We start from the raw sequence: 26,935 nt of genomic DNA on the forward strand, positions 1-26,935 counted from the left end.
TGCATTGAGCGCCCAGCACTGTATTACACCCTGCTGCCTTGTGCCGTTGGTGGTGTATGTTTGGTGCTGGATTTTGCCCCCGTGCTTGCCTACACCTCCGAAGCTGGAGCCCTGCAGCCCCTTTACTTACCTGTAAGCAGTGTGTCTTAAAACACCCCCAGGCTCTGTTGGGTAACATTTGGCCTGATCTTCAACGTTGACCTCTGCACCCAGCCGTCCTTGTGCTGCTGGTGGTGCAGTGTTGTGCTTAATCTTGCCCTTGGCTGACCCTGCAACCAGAAGACTGGAATTGTTACTAACCTGTTAAACCTCATTATTGTTTTCCACCATAAGTTACCATAGCAAAGCCTGAAAATTGCAAGGTCCACTTTTGAAACGGAAAAGAATTTCTATTCAAAACGTACTTTCTTTTTTGTGAAAATCTTGGTTTTAAAATAAATCTTGCGCAAAGCTTATTTTAATAAAATTGGTGTGAATCTCTTTTTTGAGTCTAGTGATATTCAGTTGTCATTGTGACAAATGTTTTACGCTCTGTGTTAGGCATAAGGCTGTTTGCCCACACTACCACAAATAGAGCGCTTGGGTTTGCATTAAGCACCGTATTTCTGGGGGAATCTCTAAACTCTGTGCACGGTATAACCACCTAGTGGTATACTATATACAGAGCCAGCTTCCTACATTAGCATTCCATCACGTTTATATCTGGTTTGAAGAAAAGGGGGCCCCAGGGGGAGCGGAGAAACAGTCTCCCCCTGGGGCTTTTCGCCCGAATGGAACGGGCCGCGCTAGCAGCGCAGGGAGAGGCGCGCGTGTTAGTTTTCAGTCAGGTGCGGTAGTGTAGGGAAGCGCGAGCGTGGGGGAGAGGGAAAATTGAAGTTCCACCCTCCCAACCCTAAAAAAAAAATAAAAAAAAAAAAAAAATATATATATATATATATATATATATATATATAAATAAATAAAATAAAAAAAAGCCACTATTAGACAGGTTGCTCTTGGGCAACATTCATTTAGTATATGCAAGGTTTGGGGTGGGTGAGGCAATAGGGGAAGAAAATAATGACAAGGTAAAGGTAACACAGAGAAGTTGGAAGGTTGGTTTAAAGTTTTGAAATGGGGAAATGTGATGTTAGAAATGGTTTTGGCTCAGTATTCTAAATTATAAAATAAATAAATAAATAAATCGCTGAGTTATTTGAGAGTTTACCTGTTCTAAATAAAGTGGCCTTTCTACTATGCAAAGATGCATGAGGGTCAGTTTGTTTTGGGCGATGAACTGGCATTGGAAACCATGTATCCATGACAAGGTGGGTGTGTATCTGGAAATGTGTGACCAGAAGCTAGAAGGTAAAGATACTGTCATCTTGCCACTCTCGAGAGGAATGCATTCACCTTCCTCGCTGACCTTACCGGAACATTTGGCTTTCCCTTACCTAACATTCCAAGCACTCTTCGATTGACAGGTGTATTACTGGAGCTGCTGACAGGATATGCTTGTAGCAGCCTGTACACGTTACTCCCGAGCGGCCTGGGTGAGTGGGTGTCCAGAGTTTGTTTATATGACGACTAGAGAGAGGAGCCGTAGGTCTATCTGTCTATGTGCTTTTTTCAACGTAACCGGTCAACACAGCCCTGCTGTTTAATAGCATTGTAAATGAATAATGGGCTTGATTATTAAAGCATTTTGCACCTTTGGTGTTGAAAAATCATTACTTGCCAGGGCAAAATCACATTCCCTATTCACAATCTGTATTTTCACCTCATACATTGCAGCAGTTTGCTCAACTGCTGCTGAACAGATCTGAGCAGGAGCCGGTGTAGATATTCATTGGTGGATCCCCCGAACATGGATAATTCCCACAAACCTGAGAATACATGGGTAATCATCAACATTTTGTAGGGAGTTTCTCATCCTGAATACGTTTGTAAATTTGTGTCTGCTAAGGGTAGGGGTAAATGTGTTTTCATCTGGGAACAAGAAGAAAAAAAACAGAGACAATATTCATAGGAATGTAGCGAAATGAATTTCTCCACTCTGTTAAACATGTTGAGAAAAAAGTTGAAGTGCTAATGCACATTTAAGTCATAATTTTGCTCTCACGTATGCTGCACAATTTTAGAATGTGTGCACTTCTAGAAATGATGGGAAAATCACAAGAGTTCTCTTGAATCTTTATGTATTTCCAAAGAGTAAGAAAGTTACTCCAAACGTCAGCTAGACTCTATGGCCCTGATTATGAGTTCCTCGTTGTATTCTGACCTGTGCAGAAACCTCGCTTTATGTATAGGTCAGAATTACGAGTTTGAATTTATTTCACTCCTCCAATAATTATTGGATGCGTTAAATACCTCAACATTAGTTCAATTTTGGCAGGTCAAGCCTGCCGAAATTTAACATAGAAAAGTATACTGTGTTTACCTTACCATGCAGATTTTGGTGCATTCAGCGCCAAAATCCACATGTCATTCCCCAATAACTCATAATAGGTGTTATTTATCGCACCCGATAAATAACGAGCCCCAGGGTATTGATTTTTTACCAGGTGGATTAATAGCACCTTAACTTGTACACACACAGACTGCTTACATTTCCAACTTTTCTCAAGGTATTTTGTCAATTGAGTCCAAAAGGTAAGTTTTCTATTTTTTACTAACTGTAAGAGAACAAAGCTGATTTTTGTTCACCCTTCCCGCGATTTTGAACGGTAACTCCCCCCCCCCCTTTTAATATTTTAATGGATTTATCTGTGTGTTATCTGTCAAATAGCTCATGGGCTCGACACTCCTATTGCAGAAATCTTGGTTTTAAGAGAGATTGTACAAAATAGCATTACTTTATTTCTTGCAGTTGGGGGGGGGGGAGACAACATCCCACTGTGCCTTTCTGCATTTGTTTGCCTTCTTGGTTTCATCTTAATAACGTAGTGGAGCCTTCAGAACGTATTTGCAGGGGTAGGTGGAAGTAGGCGACTAGGCATAATCCCTTTGCTTTAGGAGTAGGGGAGAGGAGTAGAGAATTCGCAAACCATACACTTCCAAATGTTCTGCCATAGACATAGGTGCATGGGTATGTACTTTATTTATACAAACTCTCCCTCTCTTGTTGCCCATCCACAAGTTCTCCTTATCTGTTCCTGGGAGAAAGGGAGAAATGCTCAGGCCAAGTAGTAATGCCGTTGGACAGTGTTGTTCATAGTGCGGGCTGTTATTTTTTTTATTTTTTTCAACTTGATTATTTTAATAAGCAAGTGGATTGGCTTGTGAAAGTTGTAGAAAACCGATAAATCATGCCAGGAAAGCAGCATTCTAGAGAGTATTGAGTTTATCAGGGTTTGAGATGTAACCGTTTATTCTGCCATAATTCGTCCGTAAACAGAGTTCTCGTAAATCACTCCTACATCACCTTGTACCCTCTTTGCTGTAATGAACTTCCGGTTCTAGTTGTATCCACTGCTTGGTGGTTCCCATGAGGTGTTGTTGGTATCTCACGGACTTAGTGATTCAGAGAAGGAAAATTGAGGCCCAGATTCCATGGGATACAAAACACTGCACAACATTGGTCCTGTCTCATCACTTTAGCTGCGGTGTTAGGTCCCCAACCCGCTCTCTGTCCAGACGCACTGTCTGGCTGTGGCACGTTATGGTGCAGCTGGAGATGAGAACACAGTGATCCGTCGTGATCTGCATTTTAACCTGTAGTCAAGTCAGTCAGTTTTGTGAGTTACTTTGCTCCTTAACAAAAACGTCTTAGGCAGCATTTTACTCCAAGATTCTAGGTAATTACCTTGGCTTCAGTAGTTGACCTTGAGAACTCTAGCGGTCCTCCTTTAGTTATCACTATGTCTGGTAATACTTAACATTATGCTTAAAGGTCATCTTGGTATCGTCAAGTCTAAGAGGAGAGTGAAGTCATCCTATTGGTGGCCTGGCATCGACAATGAGATCAAGTAAAAAGTGAGAGCACACGTCCATTGCGCCAGCGCTGACAAATCATTAGTCACATTTAGGCCACCATTGGGAGAATACAGCATTCCTGAGAATCCTTGGGAGGAACTCTATATTGAGGTATTAGGACCCGTGGAGTGTGGCGAAATATGTCATTGTGCTAATGGACAGATACTCAAAATGGCCAGAAATAAAAAACTGTGAGAGGACAGATACCTCTGGTGTCATTGCATTTTTAACCAGCACATTTCTCTGTGAAGGCATTCCTAGGACCATACTATGCGACAACGGCCCACAATTCACTTCAGAAAAATGGACCGCGTTTCTGAGAAGAAACGGCATTAAAGAAAAACACACTCCAGTGTACCATCCAGCAGGAAATGGATTGGTAGAACGTTTCAACCGCGTCATCATGAGATCCATTCAGGCAGCCATAAATGCTGGAAAGGATTGGAAAACTGAGATTGAGAAAACAATATGGGCCTATCGCATAATGCCCACCTTGACTGGATACAGTCCTTTTAAAATATTGCGAGGAAGAGAGCCCTACACCCAAGACAATAACGTGCGGATGAACCTAAAACTTCAGAGCAGATGGTCCCCATCCATTGTGAAAAGCAACCTAGAAAAGGCACAGAAAATATACTAGGAATACTACGACAAGAAACCCGGAGTGAAGGACTCGTATCTTAGTGTTGGTGATTGGGTCAGAATCCAGTTAGGCACCACCTGTAAGAAGGGGAGCAGCAGGATCAGTCAGCCCCAACAAATCAAGGAGCTGTATTCCCGATCTGCCATGCTAAGTATTGGGAAAATATGGTCTCTCACCAGAATGGCCAAATGCAACAAAGTTTTATGGTGGGGGAAAGACGAGAGTACCGCAGAGGAAGACGATGGGTGGTTCTGGTCTGAGGTAGAAAGTCTAGAGCCCACTGCTGACAACAGGGAATGTCTAGAGCCCACTACTGACAACAGGGAATCAACTTCTTGTGAGGAACTGAGCAGTCCTCATGAGCCTGGGGAAGCAGGAAATCCTAATCACTCACCTATTTCACCCAACCCTGAATCTAGTGATATTGAAAACCTTGAGACACAGAGCTCCACTGCCCAAAGCATTTTTGGGGATGTGGTTACTGAATCTGAGTCTGAGTACCTAGAAACAGACGTACACTCACCCCATGCTTCTCCTAAGTATACGTGTAGGGGAAGGAATAGTTTGTTGCCAAAAAGATATAATGAATTTGATATGCAACCTACATGAACTGCCTGTGCTAGTTCAGTTCCTACAGCGTAAATATTCCACAGTATTTATTGGACTGTTACATTTATTTATTCTACAACTATTTATTTGGACTTGCTATTTATAGTCTCTGTTGTATTTATATAGTATTTATTGGATTCTCCTATATACCTATTCTACCGCTATTTATTAGGATCCGTTCCTTTTCTCCCCTCTTTGTGCTTCTGCTCCCTTATTCTATATTTATTGGATAATTGCTCACCACTGGTTCACATGTGCAATATCCTTTTTACCCTTTTGTATCAGGTTGTAAAGGGGGAGGATGTGTGGTGTTGCATTCAAGTCTTTCTCCTGCGTCATGCATCCGCAATGCATTGTGGATGCGCTGACGTGGGATTAGACACCATTTTGTATAGGCTGCCGGCAGTTGCCTGCTCTCTCTCTCCAATAAAGCACGTACTACTTCACACTCCGTGTGGACATTCACTTTATTCATGTTCACTGTGCACGTGATGTACTACAGGTATCACTGATGGCTAGCTTATTCCCGTTTATTCAGGTGTTTTCTCATGTTACTTATGCAAGTATTATTTCCCGCGTTGAAGCCGGTGTTTAGAGGCTCATTATGGTCGTCCGGCGAGAATGGCGTACTTTTCCTCTGGAAATAATACGCCCTCTGCTGCTGGGAAGCTTTTCTGTATCATAACAGTCTGTCTCGAGCATACAGCAAGACAAAAAGCCAAGTGGAACACATTGTTGCCATTGGAGCACGCTGAAATAACGGACTCCATGGGACATTCCGACAAAGGTTCAGAAATCGTGGCCTTGGCTTTTTATGTGAACTTTCACTGGCTGTGTTTTCCCATCAGATAAGTAGCTCGTCAGCACAATGAAGTTAGAAAATATGTTTTACTTATTTTACAAACGTCTGCAAAGAAAAGCAAAACGGGTAAGAGAATCGATGGTAGCCTTGTCTGATCCCCGGTAAACATGGAAAACGTGGTACCGCCCGTAGTGGTGACGTATGATGGCATGTTGAGATGCCACATTATGACGTGCCCTTGGAATTCAAGGCTAGTATCCAGAGAGCAGCAGCATTGCAGGAGAGGACACCTGAACGGGAGGAGCCCGGCTGGTGGCTGGAAGACAGAGCTCTCAATTTATTTTAATTATTTTTATTCTATTTTATTTATATTGGCTGATTTGACTATCAGCCTAAAGGTGGAGGTGTTTCAGGGAGGAGGGTCGGCACTTCCAAAAGTCAGAATTTACCATTAAGAAATGCTTCTTTTGTTGCATGCTGTCTTCGAGATCCTATGTACACCAATCGTCGCTCTCCGCTGGTAACCGATGTTGACTATAGGACTGGGATGAGCTTATGGCATGAGAATGGGGTTGCCTGACTTGCCTGACTCCCTGTAATGTATCCTGACTTGGGAAGAAAAGCTATGTTTCTACCCTATAAAATATCAAAGGCTGCTTCTGCAACAAAATTGGTAACACATTACCACATTTCTTTATTTTTCCATCCATCCTTCCAGGCCTATATAATTGCCTGAAAAATACAAATTTCACCCCATTTTCCTGTCAAATACCTTGCGTGTTGTAATGCTTGTAGAGACTTGCTAGGTAAAGCATGATGTCCCTGTATTTTCTGCTTGAAAGTGTTCAATTCCCATTATTTGTAAGTTCTTGTGATATGTGTACATTTTAGAGGTAGATCTCAGACCCATGAGATTACCCAGGGCTCCAAATTGCCCATCTGCTGCAAATGGCTGAAATCCACCAATACATTAACAGTCCCTGTAACTGGGACCTGGAGTTTGACTGTCTAGAATAGATGATAGGAGATAAACAGTATAGCATTTCAATTAAAGGCGATGAGTGAAGTTAGGTTTTCTGTGAATTGTGGACTGCATGTCGATCATCGGTGACAGTATGCACTCACCAGGATGTTACACAGCATCTACATATCTCTCCGCTTTTTCTTTCTCAGGTTGAATCACCCAAATGTGGTGGCAGCCCGTGATGTTCCAGAAGGAATGCAGAAACTTGCCCCCAATGATCTGCCGCTGCTGGCGATGGAGTACTGTGAGGGTGGAGACTTACGAAAGGTAAGTGGGATGCAAACTACTTAATGAAAAAGGGTCTGTAGGGTCGACATTCAAATCCCCTCCGCTAATTGAATATGCTTAGCTTGTCTCACTGCCTGCTTTTGCGTTCAACTTTAAAGTTAAATTGATTTCTGAAATACCATCGAGAGACATACCTTACAACTGTATTTGTTCACACATTCCAAGACTTAGAACGGAGACCTTGTTTTTTCTACTTGGTGAACGATATTTCAACCAGTGGCGGCTGCTAGGGACTGGAGTGGTTCGGCGGGGGGGCAGAGGGGTTGAACATCGTAAAAAAGAAAACGTATATTTTCTGCCGCCACTCCATCACCGCTTCTCTTCTCCAGTCCGGTCCGGAAGAAGCTACAGGAAGCACCCAGGCTCCCTTGAGCCAGTCGCAACGCTGTAATGTGGCATTGTGATTGGTCTGAGCGTCATGGATCTGCCCTCAGATCGGGACAGTGAGCCTGTGCATATTCCCATCAAGCTGTCCATTACAGCCTGGTGAGGAATATGCAATGTGTGCATGACTTCTTGGCCGGGCCAAGCCAGCCAGCCAGGCAGTTATGCGCACTTAGTGTGCACAGTCCACTCCTCCTCCCTGAGCCACCAGCCCCGAGGCAACCAAAAATAAAATGAGAATAACTTTCAGTTATTATCATTTTATTTTGCCCTCTTTCACTGCGGGTTCACTGCTCTAAGAGCAGTGGGGCGGCGCTCCTCCGCCTTAGTGGAGGAGCCACCACTGATTTCAACCCAAAGACGTCCCATGTGGACATATGATTCTAAGGACGCGGCACATTATTGTCTATGTAGATATCTTCCAGCCACCTGCCAGTCATCTTGGCTCATTTTCCTTGATGATAATGACAGGGCTGTAAATATGCTGGATATCAAGTTATGCTTACTGAAAGCATTATTCTTGCCAGGTGAGCCTTGTATCTCTATGTAACCGCATTTGATTATTCATGTAGTGATTACAAGATCGCTATCCCTTACTTGATGTTTTAAGGTAGCAGTAGGTTGTTACTTGTGACTTCATCTGTACTTCAGCATCTCATTAAAACATCTTTCAGTTTCAAAATTAAAAAAGCTGGAAGCCTAGAAGACAAAACCTAAAACACTTGGAATTCACTAGTTATGTTAGCTTAAATCCTTACCTTCTGCTCCTGCCCAGTGGCAGTTTAAGTGCGCCATGGGCCGAATGCAATAATGGAAAAGGGCCCTGCCAAGCACCTGGTTGAGTGGTAAGGTGGTCACAAATGCTCTGGGCCCCTCACACCTCTGGCTGGGCCCAGTAGCACTGCACATGCTACACTAAGGATAACTACAGCTCTGCTTCTAGCATTCATTTTGGCAAGCTCTTAGTGCCCCAGTCCCCTTGGCATACCTGAAATATGTTCCCAACAGCCTCTGGGAGAAGTGTCACAGAGTGCGGTACCTAGTTGGAGACCAGTCCCTGTACTTCGTATGCAGAGCCTACTCAAAGATCCAGCACAATGGCTTGTAGGGAAAGAGAATCTTAGAGCAGGTGCTTGTTGAAGGGCAGTCTTCATAGGCGAAGCAGGCTTGGCAAGTCTCTGCTTTTGACCAGTGTTCTTTAAGGGTGGAAATGATGAGCACAGAGCATTGCGCCCAGCTTCTTCTACAAATTCACTTTCAGTAGACCTATGTATAGGTTCAGAACCATTCAAGGAATATTATCCTTTCTGTGACAAGCCAATTTATTTTTTAAACGAACAAACAAACGGCATGATGAAAGGTACAAGGCCTAACCTAAATTAAGGATGACATGGGGGTAAGGTTTTCTGCGTAAAATCTGCTAGAATTACTTCTGACCAGCTGATTTCATCAGAACAAATGGCAGGAGATTTCATGGGGAATAGATACTTCAGTGGTCTCAGGCACAGTATGTCTCTGACTAAGTCAAGTGAACAGTACCCATGTGGCAAGATCACTCACCTGGCTAGATTGAAGTGTGGAGCTAAGCGGGCGCTTTTGCTAAGGAAGAGATGAGGGACTGTCGCACAAACACCCACAAATGAGAAGAGTCCACATCAGCAGCACCACTCGCGGACAGAGAGTAACTTCCTCAGGATGAAATGAGGCTACTTGCTCCTCCTGATGTCCGGGCTTAAAGGCACGGCACCGACTTGCTTCTGGTACCAGCAGAACTGACTGGAAGACGAGTCGTTTTCTGCATAGGGACAGTGATGTGGGCCCTGAATGACTCTTCAACATTTGTGACTGACCAAGTATGTTTTTCTGCACAGGGGACTTGTCATGAATCCCATGGCAATTGCTTCAAATGTTTATGAAAAAATTGAATTTCTGTTGTCTGTCAGAACTAGGAGCCCCCTCCCTTTTGGGGGTGGGGAGGCAGAGGAGGTGGTAGAAGGGGAAGCAAGAGAGAAGGATTGAGAGGAGGAGGGGGAAACAGAGTGGCAGAGACAGCAGGAGAAAGGGGTGAGGGAGAACACGTGCATCATGTTGGATTATCCAACTCTGGTGTCAACAAGAATCTATGCGCCCCGAAGAAGGTGAGCTGTCATGTGAAACACCATGGGCTTTTTAACTAGACATGTCCCACACTCTCTGCAAGTCCAAGCTCTAATCAGTCCTCTCCATCTCCTAGGACATGCCTTTGTTGAGACTCTTGTGTCTATCACATAACCCATTAATGTAGTAAGGCAGGACTCTGTGCTCACCTCAATGTACCTTGTGAATTTGGACAGTTCTGCCTGTGGAGTGCAAAGACACACCATCTTGACAAACATTGCACCTAAGGGCACAGTCCCTGCCAGCCCCTGAACCTAACCTGAGGGCTGTCTTCACATCCCCAGCAATCTGCACGTGCAAAGAGAATGGAAACTGTGGGGATCTAGGTCTGGATTAAGAACAAGAACCTTGCTAGGGGTGAAATAGGGCAGAAGCATATTGACTGAAACCTCTGCATTGTGAGGGTGCTAATAGACCACAATATTATTTATTTTTAACCCTTCGATAGGGCGACAGCAACAAAGATTCAGTGCCTACCACAATAGAATTTTAACCCCTGACCAAGGTGACAAATGGCACCCCAACAATAACAACATAAACATTTAACTTTCAAACGCTGATGCTCATACCTATGGACGCCTTTAAAGAGCTCATTGTGAACTAACCTACAAGTCTGATCACAATGTATTGGATGAGGATTTAGTTTCCTTTTATCTTAAAATCCTTTCATTCAAAATTGTTAATTGGCAACACACAGTGCTCAGCAATATAACCAGGCAACCTCCTGGCTATGAAAAAAGCCACAGTACCGTGTGTTTTTTAACTTTTTTGTCATAGGGCCCACAGAGGATGTAGTGTGAACCTATCATTCCCTCTATCATTGATGAATTGCAAGGCGAACTGAAACCCGGCAACAGTCTCCGTTTGGCTCGAGAACTATCCTAGACAAATACACAATTAGCAATGATATTATGGAATTTCTGATATATCCATGGAATCAAACACTCTTGAGAATATTATCATTATTAAATGTTTGTTACCATTGGGATGAAGTGTTCTTGGAGAAAAATGCACTTGAGTGCAATTGTTTCCCCCCAAATTTCAAATGCTTCATCTGTCTGAGACCAACTACCACTGTGCTCTAATAAAGCTGGCTTTGTGAGCCTTTGTGCACAAGCACAGAATAAGCATTGATTCAAAAGGAGGAAATTCAAAGCTCTCGCTATGACCTGAAGGAGGTAGACTGTTCTTTATGCGGAGAGCCTGCCATAACCTGCTCCAGACCTGCAAAGCTAGGCCGCTGCTAATACTGCTTTGTGGTCTGCTGCATTGGAGTGGAGTTTGGCTTAGACTGAACGATTACGGCTGCTGCCAAGCTCCATCTAAGGACCAGAACTGCCATGAGCAGAGAGCGTACAATTCTCTGAATGTGTCCATGAGGCAGAAGTAATCCGTGCTATGCTCAAGTCACGAGGGGCGCACGAGGAGCTTGCAAAGCCTACAGGTCAAGCTGCTTCTGCTGTGCACATTGCCCAAGGTACTGTCCAAACCCTGAAATTGCCTCCCCTCTAGTGTGGCCTGTAAAGCTTCATGTGCAGCCCTACCTGTGCTTGCCGGTGTGTTTCTGCTGTCCAGCTTCTTCACCTATGGAAGCCAGAAAGCACACATCACGACTGAACATACATTCTTGTGCCAGTGCAATGTGCAGTGTTCCTCTGGTGCCAGACGACAGTGGCTATGTGTGTCCAAAGGCAAAGGCAACTTTGTCCCTCCTGTACATAGCCCTCATCTGCCATCCCACTGGCTTGTGCCACATGTGAGTGGCTAGGCACAGAGCTGCTGGAAAGACCCGATTGTAGGCGTGACTAAAACTGTAACACAAGGACGCGAACAGAACTTTTTTAATTTGGTTAAACTCAGTGAAGCATACTGGCTTAGTCTGTATTACATGCAGCCTAGAAAATGTTTTCCCTTTGGCAGTGTGCAGAATTTCTCCTGCATCAACCCCTGAGGAGTCAGTCGGTCTCTGTATTGATTATAGAGTAGATAGATAGTAACCAACTACTAGCTGCACAGCAATATTGACTTTTCCTATGCCATTCGATCTAACATTTAATAACTGTCTTATACTTTTCAGAAAGTAGTAAGACTGAGTACATTCATAAACAGAAGGTTATAACACCGCCTGGACATTTTAATGATGGTGTGCCATTCATAATTTCTTTTTCAGAGTCTCTGCACCTAATCCACCGTTCAGGCTGAAGCCTTGACTACTTGCTGTCACTTTCCTCTGAAACTCCAAACCTAAAGAGAAGCGGATCTTAGCTTTTCAGGTGCTTGCAGTGGTAGTACCTTGCTCCTGATGTTCCGGAGGCAGCTAACAAACAATATTTGATACAAGGATTGCCTAGTGCCTCTGACTTCCCTTAGTTATTGGGAATTTGCCCAAGACACCATTAGCCAGTCATGGCCTGGCTCAGCCCACCCTGATCAGAGCAGCCATCCATGTGTCAATTAACCTAATTTTAGGAGCATATACTGTAAAAAAAAAAAAAAAAAAGGTAGTGTTTCTTCCTGTCTGAACCCGGAATATAGTGTAACCATTTGCTCTTAATATATTTCATGCCTCCACAGTCAGATACATTAGTTTCTGTTCCTTCATCTGTCATCCGCTTAAACATTTTACAGAATTTGGCATAGGATCTGCAAAGCAAACTGTTTCTGCAGACATTGTCCGAATATGCTATCTGCAAGATGTTCATGCCAGACATCAAACTGGTCACCAGGAGGGCTGAATTTATGGTTTTGAGCTAGTCGGCTTATCAAATGAGCAAGCTGAAGACTTCCAATATAGAATGAGTATACAATTTTGATGAGAGACTAATAACAGCGCATGCTAATTTAATAAGTCATTTCAAAGTTGCATTAGAACCAAGAATTGCCGTTACTCGCCTTTATTGCCCGATTCCTGCTCCGAGGCACAGAGAGCATGCAATCATTTAGATGGCATGGGGTAGAACCGTTTTTATTTGAGCATACTAAAATACATCAACAATCCTATTAGCTGTTCAACACTTTCTGTAACAACTCATTGAAGGAAAGCAACACAAGCTTTCATTTCCAAGTGAATAGTCTCTTACATCAGTGCGAACTTTCCTCTGCAGAATTTCCTCCTGTAGGCATCGATGCGCGTGCATTCATTGCCAAGAACACTTCCTTGGTCTTCCAGATACTGGCCTCCATCATTTGAAAACAAAAAAGCGGCCCCTTGAGTACCTTCTTACCCGTTCTTTGAACTCATTATCTTAGACATTAGGCCCTGGGTTGATAGCTAGTTTAGTCCAGCAGTGCTATCAAATTGGTTTAGCTAGGCCGTTTACATGATCCTCACATTTTCTACCTCCTTTCTGTAGTTCATATTTCAAAGTCATCTGATGCCTAGGACTGAAAAGCACATATGTAAGCAATATAAAGTGCTCACCTTTACAACTCCTGCTTTTCCAGTCTTTCACCCCCTTTAGATATATGATCTTCCCTGCATTGCTTGACTAAATCAGAGTCCTAATACATTTTCAACGGACAGTGCAGCAAAGAGGATTGAGGTGCCAAGAACTAGCTTTGCGAGATCAGGGCAGTCCCTGGGAGGAATCAGGGCTATACACTCAAATTTCTAACAGCTTAGTTTTCTAACGTCTTAAAGCACTCACTCTTGGCTACCATGCAGCAAGAGGATGCCCATTCATAAGGCTGATGGAAGCACTAAGGAAACAGAAGTTGCTTTGGTGAGTGTTGCTATGGTGAGTGACTTCACAGCAACTTCCTTAACTGAATTCCCAGGCAACAAAAATAACTAAGAGGGAACATACAATGATAAATTATAAATCCCATGAGGCTATATGACAACAAAACTATCTCTTAATATACACCCACTGGAGCAATTAGGCTGTTTGTTTTCTCCTCTCAGTCTTTTATTTCACATAATTAGCATCTAGTTGCTTGCTGTTTCAGGGTTTTATTTTCTAGATTTATAACTGCTTCACAGGCGTCACAGCACGGTGCACGTGTCCCTTTTACCTTACTTTAGATTTTTAATTACTGTACTAATGTGTGAAATGAAATTAGTTTATTTTCATGTTTCATGATTTTAGAATCACTATGCTTTGTTGAAATGGCCTAATATTTCTTCACTGTTGAACTCTAATTGAGTGTCCAGGGTCCTCTCCCACCAGTCCAACGCCTGTCTCGCCAGCAGGAGAGAATAGTATTTGACCTTTGGGTATTAACACAACCTGGAGTAAGCCAGGTTAATTCCCTCAATGTGCTTCTAAGAACCCAGTATGTTCCTTTGTATCCTAGTCCCCAGAAGGCGCTTGTTCAGTCCCAAAAAATCAACGTTGATCACCATTCTACTGAAGCGGGGCAGATTGGTGAAATGGAGCTAGACTTCAGCCGCAATCATGTTCTTTCCCTCCCGAAAGTCTCAGAACTGCCATATTATTTCTAGGAAGAATGACTGGCAGATTGTTTTTGCAACCTTTCAGATCAAACCGTATACAAACTTATTTCAATTCAGACCTAACAAGGGGAGAGAGGGGGGGGGGGGTTGCCTCGATTAAATACCATCAACATGTAGTGGATTTTTCAGTCCGCACGCTCTCCATACGCTCTCCATCCTTACTCTACTGTATGGTGTTTTAAGACTACAGTTCCCGGCCCTTCTAAGTCAGTACTAATGCCTTGTTCAGGCTTTACAGTGAAATGGAATATAATTGCTGTGCAGCCTTTTTCGTTCTTTTTCGTCCGAAGGCAATGAAAAAAAAAATATATATATATATATTTATAGGAATTCATTTATTTTCATCTTAAGAGGTCTCTGGTTTCGAAAAGATGTCATGGTGGCGGATCAGGAACTTTTGAAATTAATACTAATAAATAATACAGTTCTACTAACTGCTCACAGGATCTTATCATTTATATTTTTTGGGTCCAGTCAAACTCCTGAGTTTTGTACCTAGCAATAAAGCTGTGGTCTTTAAAAGTTTCAGTTCAACACACATTTACACATGGAAGTAATCGAGTTGCGTATGTACGTTCACATGTTTTTTAATACGAATGTGTGGTTAGTCCGAATGCAAAAGATGTCAATATACTGGTTCCAGTGTAATATCAGTTCCACTATAAAGGAAGGAAATTACTTCTTTTGGAGTCCTTACTGCTGTAGCGCTTCAACAAATTATCTAAGAAGGTTGTGGGACTGTTGAGGGCCAGCCCAGTTCCACTTATCATTAATCTCCACTCTAAACAAAGATACTTCAATTGCAGACAGAAAGTGTTAGAATTTGAGCTTTGAACTTTTATAACAGTCCACATTTCTTCTAATAAAATGCACAATTTCCCTCACTAGCTGTAATTTAATATCTGCCTGCACCACCCGCCCTCCAGTCTGTACATGGTGTTATGATGCACATAACTGTATTGCCTATTTGTTATGTTAACTACCTCTTCATAAGTATTCTAGAATATGGTGTGGGGATACCAGGGGTATTGCTGAAATCTCTGATTGCAGGAGGTATGTCTATATCAAAATGTACATGTTTTCTCCATTGAGTGAAGAATGACCACATTACCCTTTCCTTTTCCATGTGTTATTCCCAGGGCTATAATTGGATCGCTACCCTCCTGGTCTTAAACCCGGTAGTAATTACAAGCTAATATTGAAAAGGGCCCTTATCGGGCCCTACAGTCATGTCGTTAGCATTACAGACAAAAACACGGATTGATTTCTGAACAACGAATATAAAACACTTTAAAGTAATCCAAGTCAGGGATTTAGTTCCTTTTTATAGTTCATGTTTTACTTACTCTTCCATTCCCTAAGAGTGTTTATTTATTGGATGTTGTATTTATGTAGGATTGAAGAATATTACTCTTCTGTAGTGCATACATTGAACTGAGTCGCATCCATATGTTTAAAATGGACAACGATTGTAAATTCTTGAGTTGAGGCTGAATGCAGAGCGCGTGTCTAACAGTGGCTGTTACTGGATCAAAAAGGGGTTAAAAACATGATCATCCAGTCCTTGGCCTCTCTACAAAGGGCACAGAGCAATGTCCACGTATGCTAGTTTCAACCGTGCCTCTATTCAAATGTGTGTGTGGGAGGTTCACAGCTGGGATAAGTAAAAGAAGATGCATTGCTTACATGTGAGTTGTTGTGTTGTGTGAAGGAGATGCACTGAAGTACATAAAAGGCAGAGTGAAAAGACTACTGAAGAGGAAAGAGATGTGGTGTGATAACAGCTGATAGAGGATTTCATAAATATGTGAAGCGAAAAAGGGCAGACGTGACATAAAAGGCAGTGGAATGTGCTGTGAAGGGACCAGTGTAGAGATAGAGACATTCTGAAGACTGCTACCTTGTTCACATACCTCAGTTATGTTTAATTCACAGTCTCATAATTTCAAAATGTAAACATTTTCAATAGTATTTCAAACAAAATCATTGTCACTCATGTATCTTGTATAGCTAACAACCAATGTGAAAGCCAATAGTCCTGGCTTGTTTTAGCTGTATGTCAGTTGTTGTGTTCTATATCGGAAGCAATACAGAAAGTAGAAAGAAGCAGCAAAGTACCAGTCGAGTGGCACACTGTGGGAAGCACAGAGTTTTAGTTTGTTTAATCTACACTCTTAATTACATATGCCATGTCACTTTTAGAGAGCGTCCCATTTTTTCCCTCCCACTTTTAAGCCTGGCTATTCCCCCATTCTGGGTACGATATGCTTACTTTTTCCACCTGCAAATGACAGTTGGAGGGACGGTGAGATTTGCTGGCAAAGGTGGAGTAGGTTTAGCTTGGGAGGAGTGATGTCTACTTTCCCGTATTGTGCTCTGGGAGGAGCGTGTAGAGTCAGTACAAGTACTTGGGGCTATTCTTTCTCGGGGAGACAGCAAGATGTCAAGGTGGATCTGGGGAAGGCCTATACATCACTGGCTGCAGTGTGTGTATGTAGCAGGTGCCGGCGATCCTGCATGAACTCCAGGTGGCCGGGCCCATGGGGGAGAAGACCAAGCACTGAATAATGTGCGGTAGGTGCTGGCGAGGGGGGGGGAGCTGGCTTTGCAGCACGATTCCCTCTCTGCAGCAACATGACTGGGCCTACCTTTATACGGCAGAAAAAATGATAAAGAGCTTGAACCACAGGACGGATGCCAATGACCCCGGAGCAAGCATGACTCTAAGCTGCGAGGAACGTCCATCAAGCGCTGAGCCCTTCCTTGGTCCGACGGTCCAACTGTGTGACGGAGGCGACGAGGCTGTGCATTGGGAGGCCCTTGATCTCCTAATAACTCGACATAGATGAGGGAGAAAGGGCTGTGAGGGCCTACTGCTATCCGCCCCCCCCATACTGATTCATAGCCTGGACAAAGACCTCCTGATGCAGGGGGAGGAAACCGGGAACACTGCCAGTGCACGCCAAGCCCACCATAACTGAGCCAGCTGCTGTATCTGATAGTGGCATTGGCTGCAAGGGGATAATTGAGGATAAAGGACGCTGCAGTACCTAGCGGGGCCCTGAAATTGACCGTTACACGGACTGGACACCACCGGATGGTGTGTGGTGGAGGCAGGAGGGCTTCCTGCAATTGCACACTTGGTGGCCCCCTTGGTCAAATGTTGGACTGCTCGTGCCCCCCTGGGAGTGGTAGATTGACTACACAGGGGAGAGGCAGGCCCTACGGGGTGATCCTGCCAATGCTGAGAGGAAGCCAACACTGAGAGCACTAAGATCCAGGCCTCGCAAAGGAATTTAGGGGGTCTGTCCTACCTCGGTGCAGACGCTAAATTAGCAACAGGGGCTGGGGTGGGGGGGTGTCTCTGTCCCTCAATCGGGTCTGGTAAAGTGTGTGCTTGGTGTCTTACGGGTCCACAACAGCACAAAGAATTGCATACCGTGATCCACGAGCATGGAGGAATAGGATCACGAGTGTGGAAATAACAATGGCTGCAGGCTGTGGAGTGCATTCCGGAGCAGGACCCCAGACACATGCCATTAGAAGAATGATGTGGTGGACCGCTTTGACCTGGAGGCCCGACAGACATGGGGGCAAGCATGCACACTGTTGCCAAACTGGACAAGATACTGGAAGCCATAGCAGAATCGAGACTGGACCTGCGGGTTAGAATTGATGCAGTGGCACTTGATCTGAACCTACTAACGCTTGAGCAGCAAAAACTAGCTGACCGAGTAGCACACAATGAAAACGCAATTACGAGGCTACAATTGTCAATGATAGATTTGATGGGCCATATTCGCTTGCACACCACTAAGGTCCAAGGGTTGGAAATTATGGCAGAAAAATCGTTAGGACATTCTCACCGAAATTATCTATGCATAATGGGTTTCCGGAAGGGGCCGAGGGTGCTGACCCAGTGAAGTTCTTCGAAACCTGGCTGGCACAGCTGTCTGCCCACATCCTTGTGGAATGCATCCACCGCCTCCTGGCATGGCGGCCACCAGCGGGAGCACCCCCTCAACATGTGGTGGTACTTATAATAAATTAGAGACTAGGAGGCTCTGGTACAGGTGACACGTTCGACTGCGCCGCTCCACTATGAGAATACCCGCATATTCATGTTCCCGGACTACACCCTATCCGTGCAACATCGTAGGGCCTCCTTCCTGGGAGTGAAGTGTCAGCTGCGACAGGTTGGATTGTCCTACTTGCTGCTCTTCCCAGCTAAGCTCAGTCGTATGAAATCATAGTACCTAAGCACTCACAAAGTAATCCATATGGATCATTTAAAAAAAATCAAAAAAAATCACAATAATTAATATCATATCACTGTTGTTTCTAAATTGAAGACATGAGCCAGATGGTAGTAGACTCTAAACGTATATTAGAACCAGGAAAAACACCCAACACGTGTTTCGTCACAAAGTGACTTCTTCAAGGCCAAATCCACGGTCGATTGGTCAAGAGTAACAAAAGTTATCTTAAAAGATCCCGCTTACAGTCAGAGACTGGTAGTTGTGAAGAATGTTCCACGTTCTTAATGTTCTAATCGGTTTCATTATGACCGTTCCAGTCGTGCTACAATTTAAGACAGATGACCTCAAGTCCTCTAGCAGGCCAGGTGTGTTCTACCCTCATAAGGTTGGATTGACGACTATATTATTGGCCGCTTCCGACCAGTCCAATTGAAGAAATCTTGATAAGTTTCCTATTAAGCATGTGCTTCTCTCAGCACTGTCTCAGTATCCCGGAAGTGTAGGAAGCTCAAAGTCATACTCCGGAATAAAAGCTACTTTTTCACTGAACCCGCAGATATGATGATACTGTTGTGATATCTATGTACATGCCATAATGATGAAACTTGATAAAATTGCTTAAAAGAAAACAAAAACAAGGAAAGTGTATGCTGCAGTATTCAATTCCACGTCTTTTAGTTTAAGATTTTTACCACATGTAAGCCAAGGTAACGGTACATACGTTTGTGATCTGTTAAATGCGGCTGTGAGCTTTGTGGCATTAGAAAAAAAGACGAGGAGCAGATAAAAAGGACAGATTTTTCGGGTGCAGAGTGAAAAGTCACAGAAGCACTGCTTAAATCAGAGGGTAAATTACCTGTAACTGTCACTGCAAAATGTTCCAATAGCAATCTATGGATATCGTTGACATTTACGCGACAAGTGGGAGAGATGGACACTTGCAGAAGCGTAGAAAGTGTGTAGTATGCTGCTTATACGTACAACATATTCAATTTGCCAAATTACCTGTTTGATTTCCTATAGCGTGGACATGATCTCAACGTACAAACAGAAACTTTGTATAACCTTGAACACCATACGAAATACCTATAAAGACTTACGTTTACAATTGTAAACACCCAAAAAGCTAAAAGTATAGTGGGAACAAGAAAGCGTTTAATTGTTTGAGTGTGTGTGTGAGGGCCTACGTGCATTGCATAGCAAACTGTATGAACCACATCTTATGGCTGCGTTGACCGCTTCTAAAAGCAAGTAGGGGGCATAACTCGAATTAAAAACAGACAAGACTTAAGAAAATGCATGAGAAATTGATTTGGAAGCTTGAAGGAGACCATGTCATAGTATTTCATTTTATTAAAGAATCTGCAGCTTCATTTGAATACAGAATGTCTCCCGGAGACCTCAAATACCATTACATTGGATAAAGCGAAACAGACCACAGTGACTGATGAACCATCAGGATCATGCAGCGTCCCTACGAGGCAGGAGGCGCAAGTATAAAATCGACAAATATGAAAAAAAATATATAGATATAAAAATAATGATATAGATGTAGTACCTTTTCTTGTGTGCTCACCCCCTGCTCAAATGTTTGTACTGATGCTGCTGCTTTTTGACTCTGAAGTGCACTGGGTCCTGCTCTGACACCTCCGAGTGTATCTGCAATTGGCTAATCCCTTATGGGATATTTAACTTACCTGGAAGTCCCTTGTATATGGTACCAGGCATAGTAAGTTGAATGTCACTAGTGGACTGTAGCATACATTGTGCCGGAACTGATGTGACAAAGTGAAAGCATGGCTCCAGGTCTGCTACTGTAGTCTAGTCAGGCAGATTTTAAACTGCCAACTCAACATGGCACTATAACCCTTTTTCCTAATCTTCCTTTTTAATATTTGAAAGGCACCCAAAGGCAGGGCTTATTAGCCCATAAGGCAGGGTAATGAATATTAACAAACATTGGCAAAACCAATAGGTCTTGCCTATGCAAGAACTAGTTGCTTTGCCAATGTATTTTAGCCATGTTGCAAACGCCTGAGGTAAAGAAAAAAAAGCTTTGACACTATCAGCATTGAATATGTTATAGCCTTTTTTTCTTTGAGCTATGCTGCACTGAAGCCAGCGCTGCTGTATAAGCTATACTATAACATCCCTATAGATCTATAGTATGAGGGCTGCAAGGGCACGCCTGACCTTTGCAGCTACGACCCCCTGTTCAAAATGGGCAAGCATTTATTTACAAGTTGATCAACGTGAAAGAAAGTAACTAGGATTTCCTCCACATTTAACTTGTGTGCCACCTTCATTTTTAAAGACATTCTGCTGCAAACGTGTAAAATATAAAAAAAAAAGTCTATTCAAAAATTCCAAAAAGGTATGTTCAGTAGTATGTATGGCTGTAGATACACATGCTCTGCATTCTCCTGCCATCTAGTGTGGGGTTTGGAGTGGTACAACTTGTTAAAAAAAAAAAAAAAAACAACCTTTCAAGTAACTAGGTAGAGTGACTCCTCTCTCGGTGATATTACTTATGGGCATCACCTCCTTTGTTAGATTGTTTTCTCTCTGCCGTTGGGTTCGGACGTGTGTTCATCTCTGTTCGGTATGAGTCTTCGGTCCTATCCTGTCTTCAATGGTATAGCGTATCTCGATTGCACTTTTCCTCTACTGCCCTGCTTGAAAACCTTTGCCGATTAAGACATCGGCTGATCGCCCTTCGGGGCACCACCCGTCTCGCTCGGGACTACCCTTCCATGTGCATGGTTGGTGCTGAAGATGTGTTCCTGATGGAACGGACACTTACTTAATTTTGCCCACAGTTTCACACCAAATATCCACACACCGACCAACACCAGGTGTGCAACCTTTGCCTTATGCCTGATCACCACGAGGCCCACTGCGATGCCTGCAGTTCTTTCAGATCGAAAAAGACACTTCGTGATCGAAGGGTGTGTTGACTGGAGATGTCTCGCCGCAGCAAAGACTATACTCCTGGCTTTTTTGGTGGGGAGCATGCCCAGGAAGAGCCTGCTGCCAATTTGGAAGAAGATGAGTTCTCTGTCAGAGATCTCCGGCTCCGATGTGGAGGAAGAAATTGGAGTACACCCTGCCACTCGGGCAGCAAGTTAGTACTGTTGCCCCAGACCCTCTTCCACCGCCCTTAAAGACTTTCAAACATTCGCTCTCCCCCCCTCTTAAAGGTCGCCTGGCCGCCACTGCTACCTGGCCATGGTCGGATCCAAAAAGATACTTCGAATGCCCCGCCTTCCTGCCTGGTACCGAAAACAACCACCAAGGCTAAGTCCATGGGTTCAGCCACCTCAGATCATTCACATTCCTTGGTCTCCACTAAGGCTTCGGGACCGACTCAGCAACTGGCTCTGTCTACTTTCGGTGCCCAACAAAAATCTTCCAATGCCTCAATTCCGAAATTGAAGCTGAAACTCTCAAAGCAATCCTCTTTTTCCATGTCCCTGGTCAAGCCTATACTTGAAAAAATGTACGTTGGACAAAGGAACATCCACATTCAAGAAAGCACAGGGCTAATTATAGCCTCTCCTCCAGAGAAGAGACAGTTAACGTTTGAGGAGGAATTGGACGTTCCTGCACCTCTCTGAAAGAGGACAAAGGACAGGGCTACCAGCACTACACATCCTCCTCCTCCTCCTCCACCACCACCACCCCCTCCGCCACCTCTTCCAGCATCACCACCTCCATCCCTGCCTTCCTCTCCACCTCATGACCCTCTGGATAATACACCTCCAGGTTCACCTAGGTCTGACTACGGGGGTATAGGAGAACCATTAGGGGACTCTGATCCTTGGGACACTTATGATATAGACCCCTTAACTCCCAATGAGCCAGATCTTTATCCAGTTTATCCCTTCCCTCCTGGAGATGCTAGTACCTACCATCAAGTGATTGCTAGGGCAGCTAATTATCATGGAGTTTAATTACATAAAGAGATAATAGAACAAGACTTCCTCATTGATACACTGTCAACCACTCATGAAGATACACAGTTTCTGCCCATTATCCCTGGCATGGTACGTCATCCATTGTTGATACCACAGCCATTAAACGAGCCAATAGGCAAGCAACTGGAGATACGTCACTCAATAGGATGTAATTCCACTTCTACAAAAGGGAACTTTATGGACACTCTGAACCTAAAGGATGCTTACTTCCATATACCCATTCACCCTGCTCACCGCAAATACCTTGGGTTTGTCATAGCAGGAAAACACTACAAATTCAAAGTTCTCCTGTTCAGGTCTACTACTGCACCAAGGGTCTTTACAAAGTGCTTGGCAGAAGTAGCGGCATATCCACGACAATAAAACGTTCATGTATTAGCATACTTGGATGATTAATTCTTCAAAACCAGCACACATCAGCAGTGTCAGCACCACACACAGCTGACAGTAGATCTGCTCCTCAAGTTAAGGTTCACCACCAGTGTTCCCAATTCTCACCTTCAGCCGCTTCAACCATACTTGGAGCAATCCTCAGCGCACAGTTGGGGATAGCTTACCCCAATCCCACTCAAATACAAAACTTTTAGACACTTCTACCTCAATTCCAGCCAAACAAAATACTCCTAGTTCAGACTGTCATGCATCTAATGGGTATGATGGCATCTTGCATTGCTATAGTTCCCAACGCCAGTCTACACATGCACCTGCTACAGCAGTGTCTCTCTCGTCAGTGGTCTCAGTCACAGGGTCAGCTCAAGGATCTAGTATTGATACTGGCAAACTTTGTTTTCTGCAATGGTGGAACCCCAACAGTCTGTTGAAAGGGTGGCCTTTCTTGGACTCTGTGCCTCAAATCCCTCCAGCGACAGATACTTCAGGGACGGGTTGGGCTGCACACCTACAAGACCTCACACAAAGACTCCATCAAAATCTCAACGAACACCGTTGACACCCTCACCACCGCCGAGCACATGCACTTCCAGATCCACACCGACCCCAACACCACCCTCAGAGGAACTCTCATCTACAGACCTCCCGTACCCCGCCCACAGTTCAGTGACACCATCGCCGACCTTATCAGCACCCACGCCCTCGCTTCCACGGACTACATCCTCCTCGGGGACCTGAACTTCCACCTTGAGAACAACAACGATTCAACTCCACCACCCTGATCGACAACCTCGCCAACCTCGGACTCAAACAGCTCGTAACGACACCTACTCACGCCGCTGGACACACGCTCGACCCCCATCTTCTCCGCAAGCCCCCACGTCTCCTTCAACCACACCACCGAACCACACTGGACTGACCACAGATGCGTTCACTTCACCTTCAGAAAACCCACCACACACCACCGCACCCAACAGCTACCACGCCGCTGCTGGGGCAAGGTCACCGAGGACCAACTGACTACCGCCCTCGCCCTGAGACACCCCACCGACCCAGACACCGCCGCGACCAACCTCACACAGTGGATCAACGACTTTGCCAACACCCTCGCCCCTCTCAAGACCTCTACAACCAACCACATCCACAAGAAAGCCGCCTGGTTCACCGAGGACCTCTGAATCTCCAAGCACACCTGTCGGAAGCTGGAGAAGAAATGGCTCCACGACAGAACACCAGACAACCACACAGGCCTCAAGAGCGCCACACGCAGACACCACCAACTCATCAGGACCGCCAAGAAGACCGCCTTCAAGGACCGCCTAGACAACAACGCACACAACACCAAAGAGCTCTTCAGCATCGTGAAATAACTCTCCAACCCCAGCTCCAACACCAACGACATCCCGCCATCTCAAGACCTGTGCGACTCCCTGGCCACCTTCTTCCACCGCAAGATCACCGACATCCACGACAGCTTCAACTCCGACCCCCCCCCCGCACCCACCACCGAGTCCACCACCCCTGCGACTACCACTCGCACCTGTCGCCTGACCGTCTGGTCCAGCGTCAGCGACGAAGACACCATCAAAACCATGAACTCCATCCACTCCGGATCCCCATCGGACCCCTGCCCTCACCCCGTCTTCAACAAAGTCAGCGCAACCATCGCGCCCCACCTCCGGAAAACAATCAACAGTTCCTTCGAGACAGCAACCTTCTCAGAAAGCTGGAAGCACGCCGAGATCAACGCCCTTATGAAGAAGCCCAAGGCGGACCCCAAGGACCTCAAGAACTTCCGGCCCATCTCCCTGCTCCCTTTCCCGGCAAAAGTGACCGAGAAGATTGTCAACAAACAGCTGACCCGCTACCTTGAAGTTAACAACATCCTGGACCCTTCCCAATCCGGTTTTCGCAGCAACCACAGCACCGAGACCGCCCTCATCGCCGCCACTGACGACACCCGGACCCTGATTGACAAAGGAGAAACAAAACCACCAAGATCATCTGCGGCGTCCCACAGGGATCCTCCCTCAGCCCGACGCTGTTCAAGATCTACATGGCCCCCCTCGCCCACGTCGCACGACAACACAACCTCAACATCATCTCCTACGCCGACGACACCCAGCGGATCATATCCCTCACTGAAGATCCCCACACCGCCAAAGCTAACCTCCACAGAGGAATGAAGGCCGTAGCCGACTAAATGAAGGACAGCAGACTGAAGCTGAACTCAGACAAGACAGAGGTCCTCATTCTCGGACCCACCCCATCAGCCTGGGACGACTCTTGGTGGCCCACGTCACTAGGCACAGCCCCGGAACCCACGGACCACGCACGCAACCTGGGGGTCATCCTCGACTCCACTCTCTCCATGACCAGGCAAGTCAACGCCGTCTCCGCGTCCTGCTTCAACATCCTCCGCAGGATCTTCAAATGGCTCCCCCTCGACACGAGAAAAACCGTTAACCAGGCCCTCATCACCAACAGACTCGACTACGGGAACGCCCTCTACTCAGGAACTACAAACAAGCTCCTGAGACGACTCCAACGCATCCAGAACGCCTCGGCTCGACTCATCCTCAACGTCCCCCGCCGCAGCCACATCACACTCCACCTGAGAGGCCTGCACTGGCTCCCCGTCAACAAAAGGATCACCTTCAAGCTCCTGATCCACGCACACAAAGCACTGCACAACACCGGACCCACCTACCTCAACAACCGACTCAGCTTCCACACCCCCACCCGAAGCATCCGCTCAGCCAACCTCGCCCTCGCCACAGTCCCTCGCATCCGAAAAACCACGGGCGGCGGCAGATCCTTCTCCTACCTCGCCGCCAAGACCTGGAACACTCTCCCCACCATCCTACGACAGACCCAGGACCTGCTGGCCTTCAGAAGACTCCACAAGACCTGGCTCTTCGACCAGTAGCACCCCCCCCCCCCTCCCCAGCGCCTTGAGACCCTCTCGGGTATGTAGCGGGCTTTACAAATGCAGTGATTGATTGATTGATTGACAATACAAGGTCTGTGGGATGCCAGACATCAATCTCTACTCAAGAACTGCTTGGAACTTCAGTCAGTATTCCTGGCACTGAAAGCATTGCTACCTCATCTCTCATAAGGTTGTCCTAGTCCAAACTGACAATATGACAGCCATGTACTATCTACTAAAACAAGGGGAGGGAGGGGCAGGATGGTCTTCTCAGTTAACACACCTCTCTTGTGCCATATGGAACTGGCCTCTTCACCATCACATTCAGCTGTTGACGGAATATCTGCCGGGGATGGACATTTTGCTGACGTGCTCAGCAGAACACACCAACAAACCTATGAATGTGAACTCAGCCCACAAGTCCTCCTTCCATACTTAAAAAAGTGAGGGTTTCCTCACATAGACTTGTTTGTCACCACCGAAAACGCAAAATGCCCAGACTTCGCATCCAGGTTCCCACACCCACTATCCAAGGGCAACGCACCATGAATGTGTTGGTCAGGGATATTTGCCTATGCATTTTCACCTCTACCTTCCATTCCATTTCTAGTTCGGAAACTCAGACAGACAACTTTCACCGTGATCCTCGTAGCTTCCACCTGAGCACATCAGCCCTGGTTCACAACACTACTAGATCTCTCAGTAGTACCACATGAGAAGCTCCTCAACTGGCTAGAACTTCTCACTCTGGATTAAGGACAAATAAGACACACTGACCCCAAGATACTAGCGATTCGGCTCCTCAGGTTTTAGAATTTGGTTATTTAAACTTAACATCAGAATGTATGGATATTCTTAGACAAGCACGCAGACTCGCAACTAGAGCCTATTATGCTGAAAAATAGAAACGCTTTGTTTGCTTCTGTCAGCCTAAACAAGTTAAGCCTATCAAAGTCACTGTGCACACCATTATTTGTTACTTCCTTCATTTGCAAAAGTCCAGTTTAGCATACACTTCCATTACGTTGCATCTTGCTGCAGTAGCTTCCTATCTCCAAAA

General features: G+C 45.2%; 1 protein-coding gene across 1 annotated transcript in view; it reads left to right on the top strand.

Annotated features, from left to right (window-relative positions):
- IKBKB (inhibitor of nuclear factor kappa B kinase subunit beta) overlaps positions 1–26,935 on the top strand; it is a 432,685-nt gene that overhangs the window by 150,088 nt on the left and 255,662 nt on the right. Inside the window, exon 4 of the mRNA XM_085634081.1 lies at positions 7,182–7,299. Coding sequence (XP_085490207.1) covers positions 7,182–7,299 — 118 coding nt within the window. The remainder of the gene's footprint in view (positions 1–7,181; positions 7,300–26,935) is intronic.

Source organism: Triturus cristatus, chromosome 11, assembly GCF_964204655.1.
Source record: "Triturus cristatus chromosome 11, aTriCri1.1, whole genome shotgun sequence".
NCBI classification, from domain to species: domain Eukaryota; kingdom Metazoa; phylum Chordata; class Amphibia; order Caudata; family Salamandridae; genus Triturus; species Triturus cristatus.